Here is a 23,549-nt window from a genome sequence, read left to right on the forward strand (position 1 = left end):
TCAGTGTCTATATGCATTTAAAATTGAGGTATAGGGCACCAGCGCCAGAGGTGGGTTTGAATACACAGACCGTCCTCTGGACGCCCCCAAGGCCCTGTATTTATGTGTTATGATTATCTTTTTTTTCTTAACGAAATCTACTACATCATGTGTATCATCATATTAATCACAGTTAAATTAAGAGGGGATGGAGCTGTGATGTCATCACGTACACTGCCGTTACAATTGTAGAACGATCGCGCTACATTCTCAGGAAGTCCGAACTCCCGTGTGAACTCCCGGAGTCTGGACTAGTGAAAGTATTAGAAACAGTCTAACAGTCTGCAGTCTATGAACTAACCTCAGCTAACACCAGCTAACAATGTTAGCTCGGTGGTGAGCATCCTTCATTAATAGCAACAAAAATCACACAGCAATAGTACATTGAAGATAATGAAGTTTCCCATTCTGCTTATGAAGTTTTGTTGGAATTTCCAAGTAACAAATGCATTGCGAAGGCCCGATCTCCTCTATGCTTCAGTCGAGACCTCGGCTGTACTAAGAGCATCTGGCTGGACCATCTCGGTGCTCTTTTGGGGTTTTTTTATATTGAGGAGTTTGCTTAAATAACTGGGTGTCAAAGTATTTAATACTTTGGGAGTAAGTAAAAGACTCATGAAATCAATTCAGACGCAGCTGGCTGTTCATCTGCATCTAAAGGTCAAAGGTCACTCTTTGAGAATGCCAGTGTTCACATGTTGGACAGAGAGGACAGATGGTTTGAAAGAGGAGTGAAAGAAGCATCTATGACCACTGTGAGCGACCATCTTTGAACAGAGGGCGGGGCTTACCACACCAACTGTCGGCCATCTATAATCTGGTCGTCTTAACGCCCACTCACACCTTGGGTCAGTTGATCTCAGTAGGTCACATGATAGGGGGCAGGGTCTTTGAGTGGTGTCACCTGCTGATGATGACACACACCCTTTTCACACCTTGGGTCATGTGATGAGCAGTGTTGGTCAAGTTACTTGAAAATAGTAATTAGTTACTTCTCTAAGAAAGTAAACCCATTACTTTACTTAATTTTCAAATGTAATTAGTTACTTAGTTACTTTTTAAAAACATGATACACAACCTGAATACGTAATAAAGCAACAGACCTTTCAGCCCAATTCTATTTTTCTCCATAATCCATCATATCAAACTGAATCAAATGAAAAAGTCTCTTTTTTAAAAAACCCCGAAGGAAATTGGGTTAAGGCTGCGGGCCTTATGCCAGCGCCATCTTACCCTTACACAAACATCACATGGGGAAGGCAGGTCAGAGAAGTATAACAATGGAAAATGCAGAACATGAAGAAAGACGAGGAGAAAAAAAGAACTGCCCCCAGACTGAGCTCCAACAGGGAGATCAGTTTGAAAACCCCTCAGCACACATGGATCCTCACAGCTCACAACACAGAAGACATAAGCGGCGTTTGGAGGGGGTGAGAGTAGGTATGTGTCAGTGTGTGTGTGTGTGTGTGTGTGTGTGTGTGTTCTGTGTTCAGCCGAGAGAAAGTGTGCCTTCACCCGGTTAGGCCAAAGTCAACAATCTTCGGTCAACGCAGGTGGCCTTGAAGGAGGGGGGAGAGTCACAACACAGTCTTGTTATCTACGGGAGAATTTTGTTATTCCCGTCTGCTTTTGCCTTGAGCATCCAGCTGGCACCAGGGGGGGCCGCACGCCATGAAGATGGTATGTATAACATAAGATATATCAGAGTGTTAACCTGGTTTTCGTCTGATTGTAGCTCGAGTCCGGATGCAATCCTGAATCTCTTAAAGCGCTGGATCCTTTTCAGCCACTGTTCTGGCTTTGAAAAGTTGAACTTCGGCGGTGGTGACACTTGGAAGGCTGTTGGCACGGCTGCCATGCTGCTAGACGCAAGATCAAGTTAATTTTTTTCCTCATTGATGTACACACAGCACCCCATGTTGGCAGAAAAACACAGAATTGTTGACATTTTTGCAGATTTATTAAAAAAAGAAAAAGTGAAATATCACCTGGTCCTAAGTGTTCAGACCGTTTGCTGTGACACTAATATTTAGCTCGGGTGCTGTCCATTTCTTCTGATCATCAGATCATCAGCTGCATGGACACGATGACTGGTTGCAATCGAGGGAAAGATGAATAGGACAAGTACAGGAAGATCCTGGTTGAAAACCTTCTCCCAAGTGCTGAGGACCTCAGACTGGGCACTACACTTACCTTCCAACAAGACAGTGACCCACAGCTAAAAAAAATGAAGGAGTGGCTTCACAACAACACCGTGACTGTTTTTGAATACCCCAACCAGAGCCCTGACTTAAACCCAATTCAGCTTCTCTGGAGAGACCTAAAAATGGCTGTCCACCAATGTTTACCATCCAACCTGGGAGAACTGGAGAAGGAGGAATGGCAGAGGATCCCCAAATCCAGGAAGGAAAAACTTTGACGTGCATCTTTCCCCAAAAGACTCGTGGCTGTATTAGATCAAAAGGGTGCTTCTACTAAGTACTGAGCAAAGGGTCTGAACACTTAGGATCAGGTGATATTTCAGTTTTTCTTTTTTAATAAATCTGCACAAATGTCAACAATTCTGTGTTTTTCTGCTAATATGGGGTGCTGTGCGTACATTAATGAGGAAAGAAAAATTAACTTAGATGATTTTAGGAAATGGCTGCAATATAACAAAAAATGAAACAAAAATAAGGGGTCTGAATACTTTCCGTACCCACTGTAGCTTGGAGTCAGTTTTGACCAAGATATGTCCTTCAATGCACATGTTAAACAAACATGTAGGGCTGCTTCCTTCCATTTGTGCAACATCTCTAAAATTAGAAATATCCTACTCAAAATCCTGCTCCTCACATCAAGGTCTTAAATAATCAGGCCCCATCTTATCTTAATGACCTTGTAGTACCATATCACCCTATTAGAGCACTTCACTCTCGCTCTGCAGGCCTACTTGTTGTTCCTAGAGTATTTAAAAGTAGAATGGGAGGCAGAGCCTTCAGTTTTCAGGCCCCTCTTCTGTGGAACCAGCTTCCAGTTTGGATTCGGGAGACAGAAACTATCTCTACTTTTAAGATTAGGCTTCAAACTTTCCTTTTTGCTAAAGCTGATCCTGGTTCTGCCAGAGATTTCTTCCTGATAAAAGGGAGTTTTTCCTTCCAACTGTCACCAAGGTTTTGCTCAAAGGGAATTGTTTGATTATCAGGGTCTTTACAATATAGTGTGACTGTCATGATTTGGCAGTATACAAATAAAACTGCTTAGTTTGTTCTTTGTTCAGGTCATTTTGACTTATGTTCATAGTTTTATTCTATTTCCTTGTCCTTTTGTAATTTGTTTTTCTAGCTAATTATTTATATTGAGAAAAGTTTCCGTTTTCCTGCCCTCCTGTGTTCCCTGTGCTGTTGAGCCTCTATTCCTGTGTTAGGTGTACTCTCATTTGATGAATTCATGTTGTATTTTAGTAGCTTTTGTTTGATATATATTTGTGGATAAAGTTGTCATGGAACTGGCAGATGGAATCACTTTACCAGGAATAGTAACTGTCAAACAAATGTATGTACTATTTGGACACATTTTGTGGCTCAAATACAAAGAAACTGCCAAGAAAGCTAACCAGATTTAATGACATCATGACATGACATAGCAAAGGCCTTTCTGGCAATGAAATGACAGCTATATTTAATCTGTCTGTCACAGTGGCGCAAACCATGTGTTCTGTATAAAGACATGTTGCATGTATTCACAGACTGCATGAAGACTTCTGTAGGAAGAAAAACTGTAAAGGTAAACAGTCAAACAAAAGTGCTTAAACATACTCAGAGGTGCATTCAGAAAAATCATAATCAAAGTAGATTTGGGCAACATTTTAGTGCTGTGTTTGAAAAGCTGTAGTTGGTGATTCTTGGACTTAATTTTTTCCAGAAGAGCAAACCTTTATATAACATGCGTATTTGAGACATTTTGAGGCCATACGGTAAAGGGTTAACGAGTGGTTGGCATGTAAGACAGTATAGTGACAAAAAAATACGAAACATGGCTGGTAAAGTATTCATGTTCAAGCTGCTCTCAACTATCCCAAAAAAAGCACCGCAGGAAAAGTTGAGCAGAGAAGCGAGGTGAGGCGTGCAGGTGCTGACGGCTTTCTGTCGCGTCTGTTTGGATCCAGAAAAGCAGACTTTAAGGATCCTCATGTAGGTGTAAAGGATTAAAAGGATGAGGCCAAAGATTACTGTGAACATGTGAACACGTCCAAAGTCACTACTGATTGTAGCGTCAGAGCAGGCCAGTTTCATAATGTAATAGTTGTCACAGTACAGTTTGTTAATGATGCCCCTGCAAAGCTGCAGAGAGACAGTCAGAGAGGACAGTATGGAAGCATTTAAAAGAGAAGAATAGAACCACGCTAGAGCAGTGAGCACGGCGACTTTGTTATCTGTCATACGTGTCCATTGTAGAGGACAACAGATGGCGAGGTATCTGTCAACGGGGAACTGTTTCCTTGATGGTCTTGTCACAGGGGTCTTCTGAATCGCTCTTTGTCTGGTCCCTCACCCAGTACCAATTTGCCATGGGAGACCCTACCAGGGGGCAAAAAGCCCCCAGACTCGCCTCTGTCAGTTCGCCCCAGGGCAGCTGTGGCTACAATGTAGCTGCCATCACCAGTGTGCGAATGTGTGTGTGAATGTGTGGATGACTGAATGTAGTGTAAAGCACTTTGGGGTCCATAGGGACTAAGTAAAGCGCTATACAAATACAGGCCATTTACCATTTATAGCCCCTGGGATCCCTTGGACCCAAACCCCTACACCATGATAAGGTAGTGATCCAAACATCCACATCCAAACAGCAAACAAAAATGATCCTTTACTGGGCAGAAACAAAGACAACGCTGCCAACGGCGAAGCTACCCCACACACCACCCCCCACCAGCCAACAACAGGCAGCAGGAACAAGCTCAAGCATCAGAATAAGGAGCCTTTGTTCCTTTGGGCCACCAGCCTCTCAAAATCCGGTCCATCACTCCTCACAGCTGTCTCCAACCACCATATCATACGTTCTACAAAGCCAGATCCCAGTTCCATTCTCAGCCACTCCTCCATTACAGTCATCTTCCTCCCCTGGCATATGCTTCAGCAAACCTTCCTGGCACGAGGTTGCCAGTTTCTCAGCCACCTTTCCCTCCTTGACCAAATGCAGCAGCTATCTTTCCTGGCAGTTTTTCCTCACCTCAGCTCCTCTTCTGCACAACTACTATTCTTGCAGCTGGGTATCAGCCTACACATCTATCTAAGTTAGAATCTTTTTCTCCTCTCATCAGGGCAGCTTCAAGCAGCACGTGGGCAAGTTTTATAGGTTAGGCTCCTTCTTTTCAATGAAATACTGCTCAGTTTTTCCTGACTACAGCGATTCTTCCTCCCAACCCACCGGCTTCAAAACCCTCCCCAGTATCTGCTCATCTTTGTGAACAAATTGTTGCTGGTAAATGCATAGACTTGACAGAGCTCATTCTTCCACCGCTTAACCAACCCGCACTACCCAGAGTGATTGACAGCTGTGAGGTTCTTATCATCATGTGATCATCATGTAAACTCAACTCCTTTGGAGTCAGCACACCCATCGTGATGACTTTTTACTATGCCTTCCTGGAAAGCATCATGACCTTCTCCATTACCTGCTGGTTCCACTCCCTCAGCCTTCAGAACAGGAACAGGCTGCAGCACACTGCACCAGTGTGCTCTAAAATCATTGGCCTGCCTGTCAGAACTCTGGAACAGGTTTTCAGCCAACAGGCCCTTAGACAGGCAGCCAAAATCATCAATGATCCCTCTCACATTCTTCACCCCGCATTTCAATGGCTCCCCTCTAGGCGACGCCTCCGCTGCATTTCCTGCAGGACTGAGAGGAGGACGATCTTATCTTCAACGCCTTGCTGCTCTGTTGTATGTTAATTGCCCCTTGGGGATAAATAAAGTCTTTCTGATTCTGATTCTGATGTGTGGCTCGGCTCCATCTCGGACTAAAGAGCTTACTCCTTTTTGAGTTTGCTCACGCATTTTCACTTTATAGAGATGTCTTTTGCTCCGCCTGTCATCGAGTTCCTCTTGAAGAAAGGAACTCGACAACTACATGACTATTATACTCAAACTTGCTCTGCAATTGGCTTTTACCAGTAACACAACCAGTTCACATTCGAAGCTGCTGCTCGCCTGCAACAGTTCAATCAGGACACATTTTGGGTAGACTTGAGGAGACACTGCTGTTGCATCTTTGCTGTCCATTCGCCACACTACAGCAATATATTTGGAACACTGTTGCATCCTGCTTCTGCAAAAATCACTCACAGCCCATAAGCCACTCAACCATTCTTACCCGCTTAGCTCCAAATTTCTGAACCCACAACATCCCTCGCTAGCGTGCCTTTGCCACAAGTTTCAAAAATGAAGTGCAGACCCATTATGCATCTAGGAGGCTGCACCATTTGCAATAATTTCAATAACTCTGGTTGCCTTATATCTCATTGTCGCTATCTCCTGCTCTTTTTGTGGCAGTGGCCATTCTCACCCTGTGTGCCCACCAAAACCCCTCCAAGCAACGAGTAGCTATATTCGTTTCAACACCAATCAATATTCTGGCATTAAAGGGAGCTTTAAAAAACATCCTAACCCAGATTTCGTCAGTTTTTTTAGTAAAAGTTTTTTCAGAAGGCTTCTGCCAAGGATCGTTACTCAGTCCTCAGTCTCTTGTACCATATTTTCCAGCCCGTAAGGCGCATCGGACCATAAGGTTCATTAAGTGAAACAAAACAGTCAGATAAGTCAAGCTTTACTCAACTCATTCTTCTTGCTTCCTCCACTTCTGTACCATTGATTCATTAATGTTAAATTCTCTGGCAGCTGCTCTATTCCCATATTGTTGCAGTATATTAATGAATTATCTCAGTTGTTCTCCTGACTGAAGTTTGGTCCATTTAAGGCATCCTGCCTTGCGATTGCATTTGTCCCTAACCATCGGGAACCCTCCCATTAACAAGTGGAAAAAAAGGAAAAAAGCGTTCATCCTCCAGCTTCACTGTGTTTATGTTATGCTAACATAGCTCTGTTTCTAGCGATCATGTAGCACATCATTATATACCAGCTAGCCCAACTTCAGTAACTCTACAAAAGTCACTGCTGTTTAGTTTTCTGTCTTCATTTATGTTGGAAGTGATAGCAGAGCTGTATGTTTGGATTTTTCAGAAATCTCTCAGTCAGAACATGCTATATCATGTTTAGGTGGAAACTAGCGAGCTAACTTCCTGCTAACTTCTAACTTTGTTAAGTTTAATAAATTCTCTTTTCAGGGATGCCTGGATGTTAAACTTAAGTTTTACACCTGGTAAAGCAGCAACACTGTCTATTTTATTAAAGATGAAAGGATTTAGACAGTTTTAACGCTCAGTGATGCTGCAGTGTTTGTTTGACTTTGGGACCTGAAGTAGACGGAGTTTTGGACCCAGATCACTCCGCGAGGCTCCTGACTACCATAGCCATAATGCACCGGCAATACATCAAGCGGTGCAGCTTTGTAGCTTAGCAAAGTCGTACGAAAACATTTTTTGACAGATTTTTGAGCACCATGTACCACATAAAATCGGTTCGAGGTCAGTAAGCAGAACCACAATTCATACATAAGGCGCAATGGATTATAAGGTGCACTGTCAATTTTTGAGAAAATTAAAGGATTTTAAGTGCGCCTTATAGTGCGGAAAATATGGTACATGTAAAAAAAAAAAACACCAGTCAGCCCCTTTCCTCAATCACCTTTCCTCCTTTTTAGCATCAGCCCACTGGGCCATGCAAACAGAAAATATTCATGAAAATAACACATCATCATAGATTTATCCGTGCCTTAACTTTGATTACAGCATGCATTCACCATGGCATCTTCTCAACAAGAACACAGTGTCACAACAGTTATTTCTGTCCAGAGTTGCAGTAATTTTCTTGTATTGATGATGGAGAGACTGCTGCATTAAGTCTTCACCAGAACTAAGGTTCTCAGTGGTTTTTTTAAAGTTTTAAACTAGTTTAGCATGTCTGTGAATAGTGTGATATTTAAATCAGCCATAAGTCCCATTGTTGTGCATTGACACTGGTACCCTGTGGGGTTTTTGACCATTAGTAGTGTTATGGAGCAAGGTTGTGCACCAGTGGGGAAAAAAGATCTAGATTTAAGGCAGATATCAATATTTAAATATAAAACTACTATATTATGTTATGTGTATGATATTTACACCTGTGTATGTACTGTATATGAATGTACAAATATCTGTCATAGGTATGTCTGTCTGTATGTCGGTCACCTCTTCACCCTCACATGGAAGAAGTAATCTGATTGGCATGGTGGTTTGTTTGAAGCAGGTCCCTTGTGTAGTGCTGGAACCCAGTCATGATGTTTCATCCATTTCATAGGCTGGTTTGCTGCAATAATGCCAAATAATTAGCAACTCTATAAATAGAAGGTAGTTCTGCAAAATCACTCAGTAGGACCTACTGAGTGATTTTGCAGAAACATCGTGACTGGGTTCCAGCGCTACACAAGGGACCTGCTTCAAACATACCACCATGCCAATCAGATTACTTCTTCCATGTGAGGGTGAAGCGGTGACCCTTCTGGATAAGATGGTGAAGGTTTGCTGCGTTTGGTGAACAGTGTGGTAGTAAAACCAGGGAAAATGAAACCTGCTCCTGTTAAATATTCTTAAGTCTTTTGCTGTACAAATAGTGGTATTTTTTTTTTTTCAAAAGATACAGTAAATAGTGTTAGTAGTGGGTGATATCATGTAAACACTGTCATGATTTTATGTAAACATTTTGTCATTTGTAAACTATAAATGATGGATTCTACACTGTAACTGATGTGATGTTCTATAAAGTGGTTTTAATTTTAAAAAAAGAGGCAAAATTAGTTTGTTTCTTTATTCAATTTTTGAACAGTGGGACTCAGTCAGTACATATTCAGTAAATGCAAAAAATCTACACGGCAGTGCACTACAGGCATAAATCTAGACCCCTAGATAAAACATTATGGCATTATAGCAGTGACAACTCCTCCACAGTAGCAGGTGGGATTTTTCTTTTTTGAGGACGGCTCCTTTTACCTTTCAATATGGATGGTCTGTTTATGTTTTGATCAAGAGCCTTTTTTTGGGCAGCTGAAGAGGAGAAGTCTATCTTATGGCCAACCTCTGGCTGTATCTTGGTCACATTACCCAGCAAAACCCAGTAAGCAGGTTCATCTGTAACAGTCCTTGTGCCACAGATCAACACTGTTGCTTCTACATTAAACAGAAGAGCAGTGACGTGGGTGCAGGTCTCCGGGACTCCGGCCTTACAGGTGCAGTGGGCGGCTTCAACCTTCCCTGTGATGCTCACAGTGACCCATGGCTGCAATGCTGGTTCATTCAGTCTTTGAGAGTGCAGGACCTGAAACACACACAGACAAAGTTCATTTAAAGACAAGAACTATGAGCCAAGGCCGACGTAAATGTGTTTTATCTACTTTATCATAAATGTAACAAAGTGTTTAGAAAGTTAGCACATACATGTAATTTTTCATTTCTTTATGTGTCCATTGCTGCAGGTTATAGTGTAAATCTGCCTGTTCTCTGTCAGAAACCTGCCTGCAGAAAATGAACCTAAAGTATGTAATGCAAGGATGTCATCACTTTAGAGATGGAGAAAGCATAAAGTGACAATTATGAATCACTTAATATGATAAGGAGATTCTGCAGGTCATTAATCAATGTATAAAATTAAAATAAAATGTATTTTAGTGACACAAGATACAAATATGGAAGCAAGATGTGTAATTAGAATTATTTATAATAAATATGAATAAATTATTGCAATTTCTTTAACCATAAAGAATAACTAAATCCTTCAGGACAGTGTCACATCAATGCACTGAACTCAGTGTTATCCACCCAACAGCCTCCACATGTTCTCACTGTAATTTCCCCTCATGAATGAATTTATGCTGCACTAATGTGAATGTTTGCAGGGAAATCAAACGCATTTCACACGCAGTACTCGAGCTGACTTACCTTTGTTTGAATGACGACTTGTACGCGCTGACTCCACAGATAAGGTACGAGAATATGTCAGGCTACGTCAATAGCGGTTGGTCTTCAGGGTTTCTACTCCACGGCCGTATTTCATACGGGTCCACATTTCCAATGCACGCTATTTTCTGCAAGTACCGCCGCTTCGCCTCTGGACGCAATCGGTCTCTATACAGTCCATTCTCGTTTGAGCTGCTTTTAAGCATCTTGTAATCGTCGTTCCAACACAGTGTGTTTGTTTTGATTCGCAGACCCCGAAAATGGTGCCGCGCTCCCACAATGCATTGCGGCGTGACGTCAACTCCAAAGCCCGGGGAAGTGTTTAGAACCCCCCCAAAATCATGACCAGTGTGGGGGAGTGCTGAAGGATACAATGCATAACGGGGTTCGCTGACTCAATAACCACAGAGCCTCGAAACCTCCCCCTCCTTAACATCAGCACAAATGCTGTGCACTGGGAGCTTCATGGTTTAGGTTAAAATGACCTCACTCTGGTTTTGTAAAACTAATGGAAAATTGTTCATATTATGCTCTCACAAGTTTACTTAACCGGGTGAAACTCTCTCTCAAGTTGAACACAGGATACACACACACACGCACACACACACAAATCTCTCGTGTACACAGACACACACTTACCCCCCCACCCCCCCCCCCCCAATGCCTCCAAACGCTTACTCCCACCCGAAGTAGGCAGGCGGATCTGTCTAGCGCTGGAAGACTGGCTGCTGTGTACATGGACTAACTCCTGACTCCCCCCCACTGCAAGTCATGTGCTTTTACGTTGTAAGATGTGAAGATTTATGTGCTTTCTGTGCTGAGGTGTTTTTTTTTCTGTTCTCAAACTGCTCTCCCCTTGGAGCTCAGTCTGCGAGGATATCTTTTTTCTCCTCCTCTTTCCTCGTGTATTGTGTATTTCCATTGTTTTTTTCGTACCTCCCCTACCTGTCTTCCCAGTGTTATGTTTGTGTATTCTATGTATGGTCGGAAAGGGTGCTCATGATGGCTCGGGATAAATAAAGTATTGTCAGTCAATCAATCAATCAATCACGTGACTTGAAGTAGTTTGTTTAGCCTTAAATTTGCTATTTAGCTTGTAAAAGTGGCTTTCAATCTGTCAATTTTTCCACTTATATTGTAAAAATTAGTAAACTTTAGTTACATGTTATAAATGGTTTCACTTGCTATCTTTAGTTAAGTTACCAACAGAAACCTTACCTGCAGAGCACTCTCTAAATCAATTCACTGGTACTGCTGGCATAGCAACAGTGCACTTAAGCCAGAGCCACTGAATGGCACTGAGTCAAGCTAACTGAAACCTAGCACTGGGAATTTCCTAACTCTTGGAATAATTTAAAATAAAATCGTGATAAAATAAAAATATAATCTTTATAACATTTCATGCAGTTCATGACTGAGAAACAGCATTGTGCTGGTTAAAAATAAGGACAGGGAAGTAAGTCTGATTTAAGAAAAAGAAAGGAAAATGTGAAGTAGGTATGGAAGTCCATTCCTGCCAAGAAAAGTATACAAGGAGGCGAAACACATGAAAATGCTAACTTTTTTATATGGATTCATGATCAGTGTTTAACTGAATTCCAAATCAACTGTCCAAAAACCAGATTAGTATTTAAGAGATTAATATTTAATATTTCTTTTATTTCTCAGTAGATATGTGTATATGTTTATACACATATCCATATAAAGCAAAAAATGACCAAAGATTACACTATTTGGTTCTAGCTTTTTGGTTTGTATAATTGTACAGTTACAGACTTTTTATTTTAGATTGTTGCTACAAAATATACAATTTGAAGACATTAAATTAGGATAATTAGGGTAGATCACTATTATCTGTCAGAGAGAAGTGGGTCTCTAATAGGGTCCGGGGGACAAGGGATCTGTAAAATAATTCATTAAATTGCGCTAGATCATTAAAAAGTGCATTTTACAGATTGGGGACCATTTGATTCAATAACAAAAACATATTTTATCCAGTAATTGCTACCATATTATGGAGGAACAGGAAGAACTGATATGATTGTGACTCACTTGCTAGTTTATTAGCCTGGTAGCTAGCAGGTGTGGGAAGATTTTCGAATGCTGTGGCAGAACCAGCCAAATCGATATTTTGATTATAGGAGGTTTTGTGTCACTGGACCCAAAGAATTTGAGAACCACTTGTCTATGGAATGAATTTAAAAACCATTAGCACATTATTATCAAAATAACCAGAAAATATAGGTACGTCTGATCAACGTATATATTTTTCTTTTACAAAATCCATCCACCCCAACTTGCTCAGAATGACAGCGCTACAGTTTTTGTGGAACTGTGAACACACATGACACAAGAAGCACATTGACAAATCTTTGTTGGCAAGGTTCACATGTTATTGTAGCAACCGTTCAACATCCCCTTTTGTTATAGGAAATGTCAGCACACAGTTGTCTGGGTACTTGTTTCCCATCGCGGTTCTCCCACTGACAAGTGTTATTGGAAATATGGAGTGGAACTTGATGATGTCTGCCACAGAGTCAAACATCTGAGGAAAAATAAAGGGAATTAGAGTAAATATAGTGCGATTGAGGGTTCTTAATGAAACATTTTCTGAAATGTGTTCACTCACATCATTTGAACGATATCCTGTGCCCAATGCGTACTTTTTTGTGCTCTCGACAAACCGAATTTTGACATTGTAAACCTTCTTCTCATGATACACAACCAATACCAAGGGTTCAAAGTTGCTGTTGGTGGAGCAGTCTCGTACCAAAAATGCACCATCCTAATGGGAGGAGTTACAAAAAGAAAAGAATACTCCTGTTAAACTGTGCTTTTGGTGTGTTGTTTTTACACTTTCAACTGATATAGATCCAAATAACTATGTTTAACATCTGCCCAAGCTTAAGACATGTTCAGTTATATTTTTAGTTATATATTTTTTTTTATATTTAGAGTCCTTATTGATATACCTTGTTCACCAGGTGCAAGGCATGCTCAGCATCTTCTCGATTACATGTCCCGATGTACCAATCTTCCTCACAGGTCTGCCAGAAAAGTTCATTGATCAGTGGATTCAAAGCTAGTTAATATCACGTTGTGATGGATATCATTCTTGATTACAGGATTAGTTTGGGTTAATTATGGATAGTTGTGAAAAATTAAATACACCTCCACTGTTTCCATAGGAATTAAAGGGGTAATTAGCAGCCAGGTGATGCCAATACACTTGAGTACCTGATCATCAGCACATGTGATCATCTCTAAAAACACAGAAGCTTTGGCATTTTGCTGGAAATGATTATTCAGGTGTTTGTTTACACAATACTACAGTTTTCCCAGGAGTGGATTCCCCCAAGAAATTCACCCCAAGGTCAAACTGTGCATTGCTAGGTGCTGCAAAATAAGTGAAAAATACCCAAGAGCTACATCTTAGACTCTACAGGCCTCAGTTAACATGCTGAATCTTAAAGCTCTAAATGTACAATTAGAAAAAGAATGAACATGTTTGGCTTTTTTTGAAAGGGTTACCAGTAGAAAGCTACTTCTTTCTGAAGAAACGTAGCAGTAGTCTCCTTTGGACTGATGAGACCAAAGTGGAGATATTTGGCCATAGTGAACTGTGCAACTGTGGTGGCGAGGTGTAATTTCTTGGCTCAGCTGCTGGAGGGAAAGGTGGAGCAAAGTGGTTGAGGAGCCGTGCCAGCTGAAGAGAATAGTGCATCTGCTAATTAAGCTCTCCTACTGAATAATAGGTGTTAAGAACTGTGTCTATGCAATACTGAAGTGACTCATAGTAGCAAAGATACTTGCTGCTGCCACATGGTAAACATAGCATGTCAGTGCAAACACTTCTTACCAACTGGTGGTGGAGGTATGATGGTTGGGTCTTGTTTTGCAGACACAGGACCTGTGCATTTCGCAGTCATTTAGTTGATCATAAACTCAGCTGCATACCAAAGTACTCTTAACTGAAGTCTAAGGCCATCTGTCCAACAGCTACAGCATGACTGAAACTGGATCATGCAACCGGGAAAATGATCCCAAGTACAGCAGCAAATCTACAACAAATGACCAGTCAAAGTCCAGACCTCAACCTGATTAAAATAGACGGTGGGACCCTAAGAAAGCTGCACATGAACGAATGCCTGCAAACCTCAATGAACTGAAGCAATGTTGTAAAGAAGAGTGGGCCAAAATTCCTCCACAATGACACAAGGGACTGGTAAAGTCCTTTAAAGTCATTCTTGAATCCTGAATCACTTAACCTTTCAAATGTCTTTTTTAGAGTTCTATGAAAATTTTAAGTTTGCAAAGAAAAGCGTCTGGACTTCTTTAAGTTTCCTTGAAGATGTTTCCCCTCTCATCCAAGAAGCTTCTTCAGTTCTAAGAGCAGTTGGCGGAGAGTCCCAGATTTTAAGCCCTATGGGAGTGTCCCCAAGAGGGTCATGGACCCCCTCTTGATCCTCTACTGAATCACACGAGCCAAGGTGTGAAAGTGGGTGTGGGTCACAATCAGCCAAGGTTTCAGGTGAACCCACTGTGAAACCTATCCCCACACTGTCATGTGATTTACTGAGGTTAAATGGCCCAGGATGTGAGTGGGTGTTAAGGTGTCTGGGGAGGGATCTCAAAACTGGATTATAGATGTCAGACAGTTGGTGTCGTAAACCACCTTCTCTGTTCAAAGATGGTCGTTCACAGTGGACATCTGCAGGCTCTATCTCTTGATCTCTTGGTGGCGCTGTCACTTGGTGTTCGCTCGCTCTGCGGTAGAGTATCACTTCCTGTTCCTGCTCAAACACAGTGGTGTTTCTGAGTAGCTTATTTGCTTAGCAATTTAATTAACAACTTTTAAATACATTCTTCTTTCATAGTATAATCTTCACGTGCTTCATCCGAAGCACACTTTCTGTGTACTCACTACCTAATTTATAGCCAAAGTATTCACTCACTGTCTCTGTACTGTTTCGCTAGCTTAGCTTAGCTCGTAGCCGACTCGTTAGCACCATGGCTACTTCACCTGTCCCTCCTGCACTTTCTTGCTCATTGTGTCAGATGTTTAGTTACTCCTCGGCCTCCTTTAGCAGTAATGATATCTGTAACAAATGTAGCATATTTGCAGCTCTGGAGGCCAGGATTACTGAATTGGAGACTCGGCTTTGCACCCTTCATTCACCCGTAGCTAGCCAGGCCCCTGTAGCTGGTGCAGCCGAAGATAGCGTAGGCCCCGCTAGCTGTTCCCCGGCAGACCCCAAGCAGCTGGGGAAAGAGGGCGGCTGGGTCACGGTGAGGAGGAAGCATAGTCCTAAACAGAAGCCCCAGGTACACCACCAACCCGTTCATGTGTCTAACCGTTTTTCCCCACTCGGTGACACACCCGCCGGGGGTCAAACTCTGGTAACTGGTGATTCTGTTCTCAGACATGTGAAGCTAGAGACACCGGCAACCATAGTCAATTGTCTTCCAGTGGCCAGAGCAGGCGACATTGAAGGAAATTTAAAACTGCTGGCTAAGGGTAAACGTAAATTCAGTAAAATCATAATTCACGTCGGCAGTAATGACACCCGGTTACGCCAATCGGAGGTCACTAAAATCAATATTGAATCGATGTGGAACTTTGCTAAAACAATGTCGGACTCTGTAGTTTTCTCTGGTCCCCTCCCCAATCAGACCAGGAGTGACATGTTTAGCCGCATGTTCTCCTTAAATTGCTGGCTGTCTGAGTGGTGTCCCAGAAACGATGTGGGCTTCATAGATAATTGGCAAACCTTCTGGAGGAAACCTGGTCTTGTTAGGAGAGACGGCATCCATCCCACTTTGGATGGAGCAGCTCTCATTTCTAGAAATATGGACAAATTTATTAAACCCCCCAAAATATGACTATCCAGAGTTGGGACCAGGAAGCAGAGTTGCAGTCTTACACGCCTCTCTGCAGCTTCTCTCCTCCTGCTACCCCCCCAAAAACCCATCTCCATAGAGACTGTGTCAGCTTCCAAAAAGACAAAAAACAAACTAAAAACCAGCAACAAACAACTTAAACATAAACAATTACAAAGAAAGAACAATACAGTATCCACATCTGAACCAAAGAGTAAAACAGTGAAATGTGGATTATTAAATATTAGGTCTCTCTCCTCCAAGTCTCTGTTAGTACATGACTTAATAATTGATCAACAAATCGATTTACTCTGCCTTACAGAAACCTGGTTGCAGCAGGATGATTATGTTAGTTTAAATGAATCAACACCCCCGAGTCATTCTAACTACCAGAAACCTCGAAGCACAGGCCGAGGGGGCGGTGTGGCAGCAATTTTTCACACCAGCCTATTAATTAATGAAAGACCAAGACAGACTTTTAATTCATTTGAAAGCCTGATGCTTAACATTGTCCACCCCAGCTGTGAAACTCAGAAACCAGTCTTACTTGTTATCATCTATCGTCCACCTGGGCCTTACACAGAGTTTCTGTCTGATTTCTCAGACTTTATATCTAATTTAGTTCTGAGCTCAAATAAAATAATTATTGTGGGTGATTTTAACATCCATGTAGATGCTAAAAATGACAGCCTCAACATGGCATTTAGTCTGTTATTAGACTCAATTGGCTTCTCTCAAAATGTAAAAGAACCCACCCACCACTTTAATCACACTCTAGATCTTGTTTTAACATATGGCATAGAAACTGAACATTTAACAGTGTTTCCTGAAAACCCTCTCCTGTCTGATCATTTCCTGATTACATTTACATTTACAATAACTGATTACACAGCGGTGGAGAGTAGATTTTATCAAAGTAGACGTCTTTCTGAAAGCGCTGTAACTAAGTTTAAGAATATAATCCACCCACTGTTATCATCTTCAATGCCCTGTACCAACACAGAGCAGAGCAGCTATCTGAACGCTACCCCAACAGAGGTCGATTATCTTGTTAATAATTTCACCTCCTCACTACGTACGACTCTGGATACTGTAGCTCCAGTGAAAACTAAGGTCTCTAATCAGAAGTACCTGACTCCGTGGTATAATTCTCAAACACGTAGCCTAAAGCAGATAACTCGTAATCTGGAGAGGAAATGGCGTGTCACAAATTTAGAGGATCATCATTTAGCCTGGAGAAATAGTTTGCTGCTTTATAAGAAAGCCCTCCGCAAAGCCAGAACATCTTACTATTCATCACTGATTGAAGAAAATAAGAACAACCCCAGGTTTCTCTTCAGCACTGTAGCCAGGCTGACAAAGAGTCAGAGCTCTGTTGAGCCAACCATCCCTTTAACGTTAACTAGTAATGACTTCATGAACTTCTTCACAAATAAAATTTTTATCATTAGAGAAAAAATTACCAGTAATCATCCCACAGATGTAATATTATCTACAGCTACTCTTAGTACCATTGATGTTAAGTTAGACTCTTTTTCTCCAATTGATCTTTCTGAGTTAACTTCAATAATTACTTCCTCCAAACCATCAACGTGTCTTTTAGACCCCATTCCTACAAAACTGCTCAAAGAAGTCCTGCCATTGATTAATTCTTCGATCTTAAATATGATCAACCTATCTCTAATGGTCGGCTATGTACCACAGGCCTTCAAGCTGGCTGTAGTTAAACCTTTACTCAAAAAGCATCTCTAGACCCAGCAGTCTTAGCTAATTATAGGCCAATCTCCAACCTTCCTTTCATATCAAACATCCTTGAAAGAGTAGTTGTCAAACAGCTAACAGATCATCTGCAGAGGAATGGTTTATTTGAAGAGTTTCAGTCAGGTTTCAGAGCTCATCACAGCACAGAAACAGCTTTAGTGAAGGTTACAAATGATCTTCTTATGGCCTCTGACAGTGGACTCATCTCTGTGCTTGTCCTGCTAGACCTCAGTGCAGCGTTCGATACTGTTGACCATAATATCCTATTAGAGCGATTAGAACATGCTGTAGGTATTACAGGTACTGTGCTGCAGTGGTTTGTATCATATCTATCTAATAGACTCCAGTTTGTGCATGTAAATGGAGAGTCCTCTTCACACACTGAGGTTAATTATGGAGTTCCACAGGGTTCAGTGCTAGGACCAATTCTGTTTACATTATACATGCTTCCCTTAGGCAGCATCATTAGAAGACATAGCATACATTTTCACTGCTATGCAGATGACACCCAGCTCTATCTGTCCATGAAGCCAGATAACACACACCAATGAGTTAAACTGCAGGAATGTCTTAAAGACATAAAGACCTGGATGGCCGCTAACTTTCTGCTTCTTAATTCAGATCAAACTGAGGTTATTGTACTCGGCCCTGAAAATCTTAGAAATATGGTATCTAACCAGATTCATACTCTGGATGGCATTACCTTGGCCTCCAGTAACGCTGTGAGGAACCTTGGAGTCATTTTTGACCAGGACATGTCCTTCAACGCACATATTAAACAAATATGTAAGACTGCTTTCTTCCATTTGCGCAACATCTCTAAAATTAGAAATATCCTGTCTCAGAGTGACGCTGAAAAACTAGTTCATGCATTTATTACTTCCAGGCTGGACTACTGTAATTCATTATTATTAGGATGTCCAAAAAACTCACTGAAAAGCCTTCAGTTAATCCAAAATGCTGCAGCAAGAGTCCTGACAGGGACTAGAAGGAGAGAGCATATTTCTCCTGTTTTGGCTTCCCTTCATTGGCTTCCTGTTAAATCCAGAATTGAATTCAAAATCCTGCTCCTCACATACAAGGTCTTAAATAATCAGGCCCCATCTTATCTTAATGACCTTGTAGTACCATATCACCCTATTAGAGCACTTCGCTCTCGCTCTGCAGGCCTACTTGTTGTTCCTAGAGTATTTAAAAGTAGAATGGGAGGCAGAGCCTTCAGTTTTCAGGCCCCTCTTCTGTGGAACCAGCTTGCAGTTTGGATTCGGGAGACAGAAACTATCTCTACTTTTAAGATTAGGCTTAAAACTTTCCTTTTTGCTAAAGCATATAGTTAGGGCTGGACCAGGTGACCCTGAATCCTCCCTTAGTTATGCTGCAATAGACGTAGGCTGCCGGGGGATTCCCATGATGCATTGAGTTTTTCCTTTCCAGTCACCTTTCTCACTCACTATGTATTAATAGACCTCTCTGCATTGAATCATATCTGTTATTAACCTCTGTCTCTCTTCCACAGCATGTCTTTATCCTGTCTTCCATCTCTCACCCCAACCGGTCGCAGCAGATGGCCCCGCCCCTCCCTGAGCCTGGTTCTGCCGGAGGTTTCTTCCTGTTAAAAGGGAGTTTTTCCTTCCCACTGTCGCCAAAGTGCTTGCTCATAGGGGGTCATATGATTGTTGGGTTTTTCTCTGTACCTATGAAGCGCCTTGAGGCAACTTTTGTTGTGATTTGGCGCTATATAAATAAAATTGAATTGAATTGAATTGAATTGAATTGAATAGATGCCTCTTTCACTCCTCTTTCAAACTGTCTGTCTTCTCTGTCCAAAATGTGAACATTGGCGTCCTTGAAACAATGACCTTTGTCCTTTAGATGCATGCGAGTTGTGTCCCGTGGAGGTGGCTCTTCCATGTTGTGAACCCATTGGGCTAGGTTTCACAATGGGTTCACTCGAAACCTTGGCTGATTGTGACTCACACACACTTTCACACCTTGGCTCATCTGATTAGGTAGAGGATCCATAGGGGGCACATGACCCTCTTGGGGACACTCCCATAGGGCTGGGAATCTGGGACTCTCCACCAATTGCTCTTAGAACTGAAGAAGCTTCTTGGATGAGAGGTGAAAAGTCTTCAAGGAAACTTAAAGAAGTCCAGACGCTTCTTTCCAAGCTCCTTAGAGTACGATGACCTGGATGACTGAGAACCTTTACAGACATACTTCAACAAAAACTTTCTTTTTCACATGACTGTAGCAGCACATGTACCTGTTGAGGCTTTTCCATTGGGACAAAGTCGTGCTGGTCAAAGTCTTCTTTTGTCTGAGGCCATTCATGGTGATGGCGTTTTGATGGGACCCTTTCTTTAAGTAGATGTCAGGGGGCACTTATTAAGTCAGTAACTGTATAATGACTGATAATGACGAGCCCAAAGATACTTACCTAGACTTTGATGGGTCCTAAATAAAAGACAGAAAAGATGCATGTAAATAAGACATTTAAAAAAGCTTCTTGAGAAGCCTGAAAATATAAAGTCAGACCTTCTTTCTAAGTGAGACTCCAAATCCAGTGAATGCCTGTAACTGCCAGGTGTAAGACTTTCAGAACTGAGTGGACCTAAAAAAAACCCTTTATGTGTTAATACAGTTGTAAACAATTATTGGTAACACTTTATCACAAGAGGCTGTGATTTTCATCTTACCTTTCATATGTGAACTAAACTCTGCCTGTTAAAAGTATAAAAATTGAGTTAAATGACAATGCATGGTGAAATTTGTAGAATTAAATCAAATGTATATATGAATAAGGAAAGCATGTTTATTTTACAGTATTTCTCATAGGACTTAGTTTGTTAAGAGATGGTGAATAAAACGCAAACAACAACAATACACCTTCTTATAGGTTCAGCATTTTTAGCTACTTACATTTCTAGTGGTCCCGTGCTCTCTGCTGAAATCAAATGACATTAAATAACATGTCAGAAGAGCCTCCAGCATTTTCTGTGATAATCTTTCCAACCAGCAGATGGTGTCATCGCTACACTGTACAAACTGTGGGGTGTTGTTTTTGCTTTACACTATTATTGCAGGGGAAAAAGTCACACTGGGTTATCGTCAACTCCAGCAAATTAAAACCACAGGGAACTGGGACAAGTGTCAGGTTCTATATATAAAATAAAACAGTACTCACTCTCTCCTGCAACCTTGCTGTGCAGCCTTTCCAGACAAGACATTGACCAACTCCAAGGTAAAAGGTGATGGTGATTGCAAACTCCTGCAGGAACAAAGAATCAAACAGTAAGTGCATCCATAAGGCAGATAAATACAACAATGAGTAACTTAAACAATAATTTAGCAAATTACCTTTGTGAGTGCTGTAATGTTAGAAAGAGAAAAAGTTGGTCACCTTTTTAATAGTTTGTCAGCATTACAATTTATTGAAAGATAAAAAAACAAACAAACAGTAGTACAGTATACTGTATTGTTTGGCACGTGAAGTTGCCTGGTCTCCTTTTGGCACAGGTGGGATCCTCCTATCTGTAACTACACCACGTGAATATACAATATGAGATTTAAACTGTGACCCAGAAAGGCAAAACAATTTCAGTCAGCTGAGATGTTACCTGTTTTCATCTTTTGTCGGCCAGGCTTCAGATCTCTATTTATCACAGGTGCTGTGTTTCAAACACAGAAGACAAAGGTGAAAAGGTTCTTCTTCTGGGACAGAATCAGGTTTTACTCAGTTTACGGAAAACATTACAGTACATTTAACTAAAGACAACCAGTATCCTTCAATTAATCTGTAATAATCAGCTTTAGTATTAGAGGATGCCAAATCTACTGAGATCAGAAGTTGTAAATCTATGAGAAAAAAGTATTTTATGTTAAGCTGCATTAAATTAAACAGAAAAAAAGAGTAGCCAAAGACTGCACATCACTAGAGGCTGAATATTTCTCACCACACCATACATGGATGAGAGGTATATCTGGATCTAAAAATTCTTAAGAATTTCAAGACAATGTCTCCCATTTTTGAAATGTTTATTAATTTTAAATGTTTGCCCTTCCCAGTGGTGCAGTCACCTCTATGTCACCCTCTGTGCCATCTCTGGTAAACTTTTCATGTCAATCTATCCATTCAAAAATTACAATATATCTATCCATTCATTTCTGAGCATTACCACAAACAATACAACAAAAACCTCCCTGGAAACTTCTCAAAGACCCCCTGCGCCTCATTGCAGATCTCTGCTGCCTGCTCAAGGACCACTAGAACCTCTTCAAGGACTTCTTAAACCAGATCAAGGCCATGCATGTTCTCCTGAACCTCTCACAGCCTCCCCATAGAGATCAACAACCTAATCAAGGACCTCCATGACCACCTTTAAGACCTCTGCTACCCCCAAAAGAGTCTCTACCTCCTCCTCAACGACCTTTCCTATTTTCTCCAGGACTCCCAAACTAAACTAACCATTACAACAGAGAATCCTGTTCTCTGATTGGCTGTCAGCTGTCTATTAAAGACAGAATCCAGGTAAACCAGTTAAACCTTATATATAAACTACAGCACTACAGGACTGCTTGGAACCTCCTCAATGACCTCTGATGAGTCCTGAAAGACCCCCAAGCACCTCTGGAAACTCTCCAAAGAAAAAACTATGCAGAGAGACAACAGACAATGTAGTTTAGCTTTGTACAATTCGATCTATGAATATGTCACTGATTTATCCTCACATTTAAACATTTACATTGAATAATACATTATATATGAACATTTTCTGTATGATATAAATCACAGCTCTGTGATGTAAAACATCATCTGACAATTTCATTTTGTTTTGTAATTTTTAAAAGTTTAAATGATGATATTACTTTTCTCATAAAGAGGTAAAGGAAAACAAAAATCTGATCTGGTCAATGAAAACACATCACCAAGATCTGAAAATATTTAACCACGTCTTCTGAGAAAAATAAGAAACATGATCATACTTTGAAAACTGACAGAGAAAAAAAAAAACAGATCAATTCTCATAAAATGTCTAATAATAAATGAATGAATAAAAATAAAATGTGTTTTCATTGGTTGTCAGTATTTTATGTAAAATATAAAAACAATGTAATCCAGTTTGCCTCAATATATTATACATTTTGCTTTACTTTGAAATGTATTTATATAATATAAGTATATGTATGTATTATGAACTTTATCTGTAATGTACATTTATGACCATATGTCAGGTCAAATCTTATTTTAATTTTACACTACATTTTATTATTTCTTTTTCTTCCACATTTAATTTTCTTTCTTCAGTTTTTGTGATAACTAAAATAGAAATAAAATAGAGCTAAAGAGCCCTCTGACACTCATTTTTCACTTTTTCACTTTATATTGTTATCGTGTGATCTCATTGTGTTGTGTTTGTGTTTATTTGATCTCAATTATCTATTCTATCTAAATTTCTAAATCTATCTATCTAAATTTTTGGGCAATTGTATCTTTTTATCTGCACCATCACTCCAAGAGCTGTTAAATGGTGTTTCACTGTTTTGGAAACAATGACAAAAAGTTCTGTTCTATTCTATAATGTCATTTCTACCAGTAGAAGAAAACAGAAAACTTTAATGTCTCTACTAAACCTCAGTGTCATCTGACATAAATCAAACAACTGGAGGAAGTTACATTTTAGGAAAGACACAATGTTTATTTAAAAGTTTATAACTTTTACAGGATCTTTCTGAAGCTGTTTTATCCTCATTTGTTACTTTATTTTGTGATTTTCCAACTTTT

At 40.6% G+C, this 23,549-nt stretch overlaps 2 protein-coding genes across 2 annotated transcripts; both read right to left on the reverse strand.

Moving 5' to 3' along the window:
- Nucleotides 1-3,863: 3,863 nt before the first annotated feature.
- Nucleotides 3,864-5,145, reverse strand: LOC146372754 (olfactory receptor 52N4-like). Its single transcript, XM_084951538.1, has 2 exons — nucleotides 5,075-5,145; nucleotides 3,864-4,497 (listed from the first exon to the last, which is right to left on the reverse strand). The coding sequence occupies exons 1-2, from the start codon at nucleotides 5,143-5,145 to the stop codon at nucleotides 3,864-3,866; spliced, it is 705 nt and encodes a 234-aa protein (XP_084807664.1).
- Nucleotides 5,146-11,827: 6,682 nt separating this feature from the next.
- LOC146372755 (cytokine-dependent hematopoietic cell linker-like) lies at nucleotides 11,828-21,789 on the reverse strand. Its single transcript, XM_084951083.1, has 7 exons — nucleotides 20,952-21,789; nucleotides 20,687-20,711; nucleotides 20,464-20,488; nucleotides 20,031-20,378; nucleotides 13,096-13,170; nucleotides 12,753-12,908; nucleotides 11,828-12,668 (listed from the first exon to the last, which is right to left on the reverse strand). Exons 4-7 carry the CDS (start codon nucleotides 20,046-20,048, stop codon nucleotides 12,516-12,518), a joined length of 402 nt encoding a protein of 133 aa, XP_084807209.1. The 5' UTR covers nucleotides 20,049-20,378; nucleotides 20,464-20,488; nucleotides 20,687-20,711; nucleotides 20,952-21,789; the 3' UTR covers nucleotides 11,828-12,515.
- Between the last annotated feature and the right edge of the window lie 1,760 nt (nucleotides 21,790-23,549).

This window comes from Perissodus microlepis, chromosome 14 (assembly GCF_051167445.1).
Source record: "Perissodus microlepis isolate ML-2025 ecotype Zambia chromosome 14, ASM5116744v1, whole genome shotgun sequence".
NCBI lineage: Eukaryota > Metazoa > Chordata > Actinopteri > Cichliformes > Cichlidae > Perissodus > Perissodus microlepis.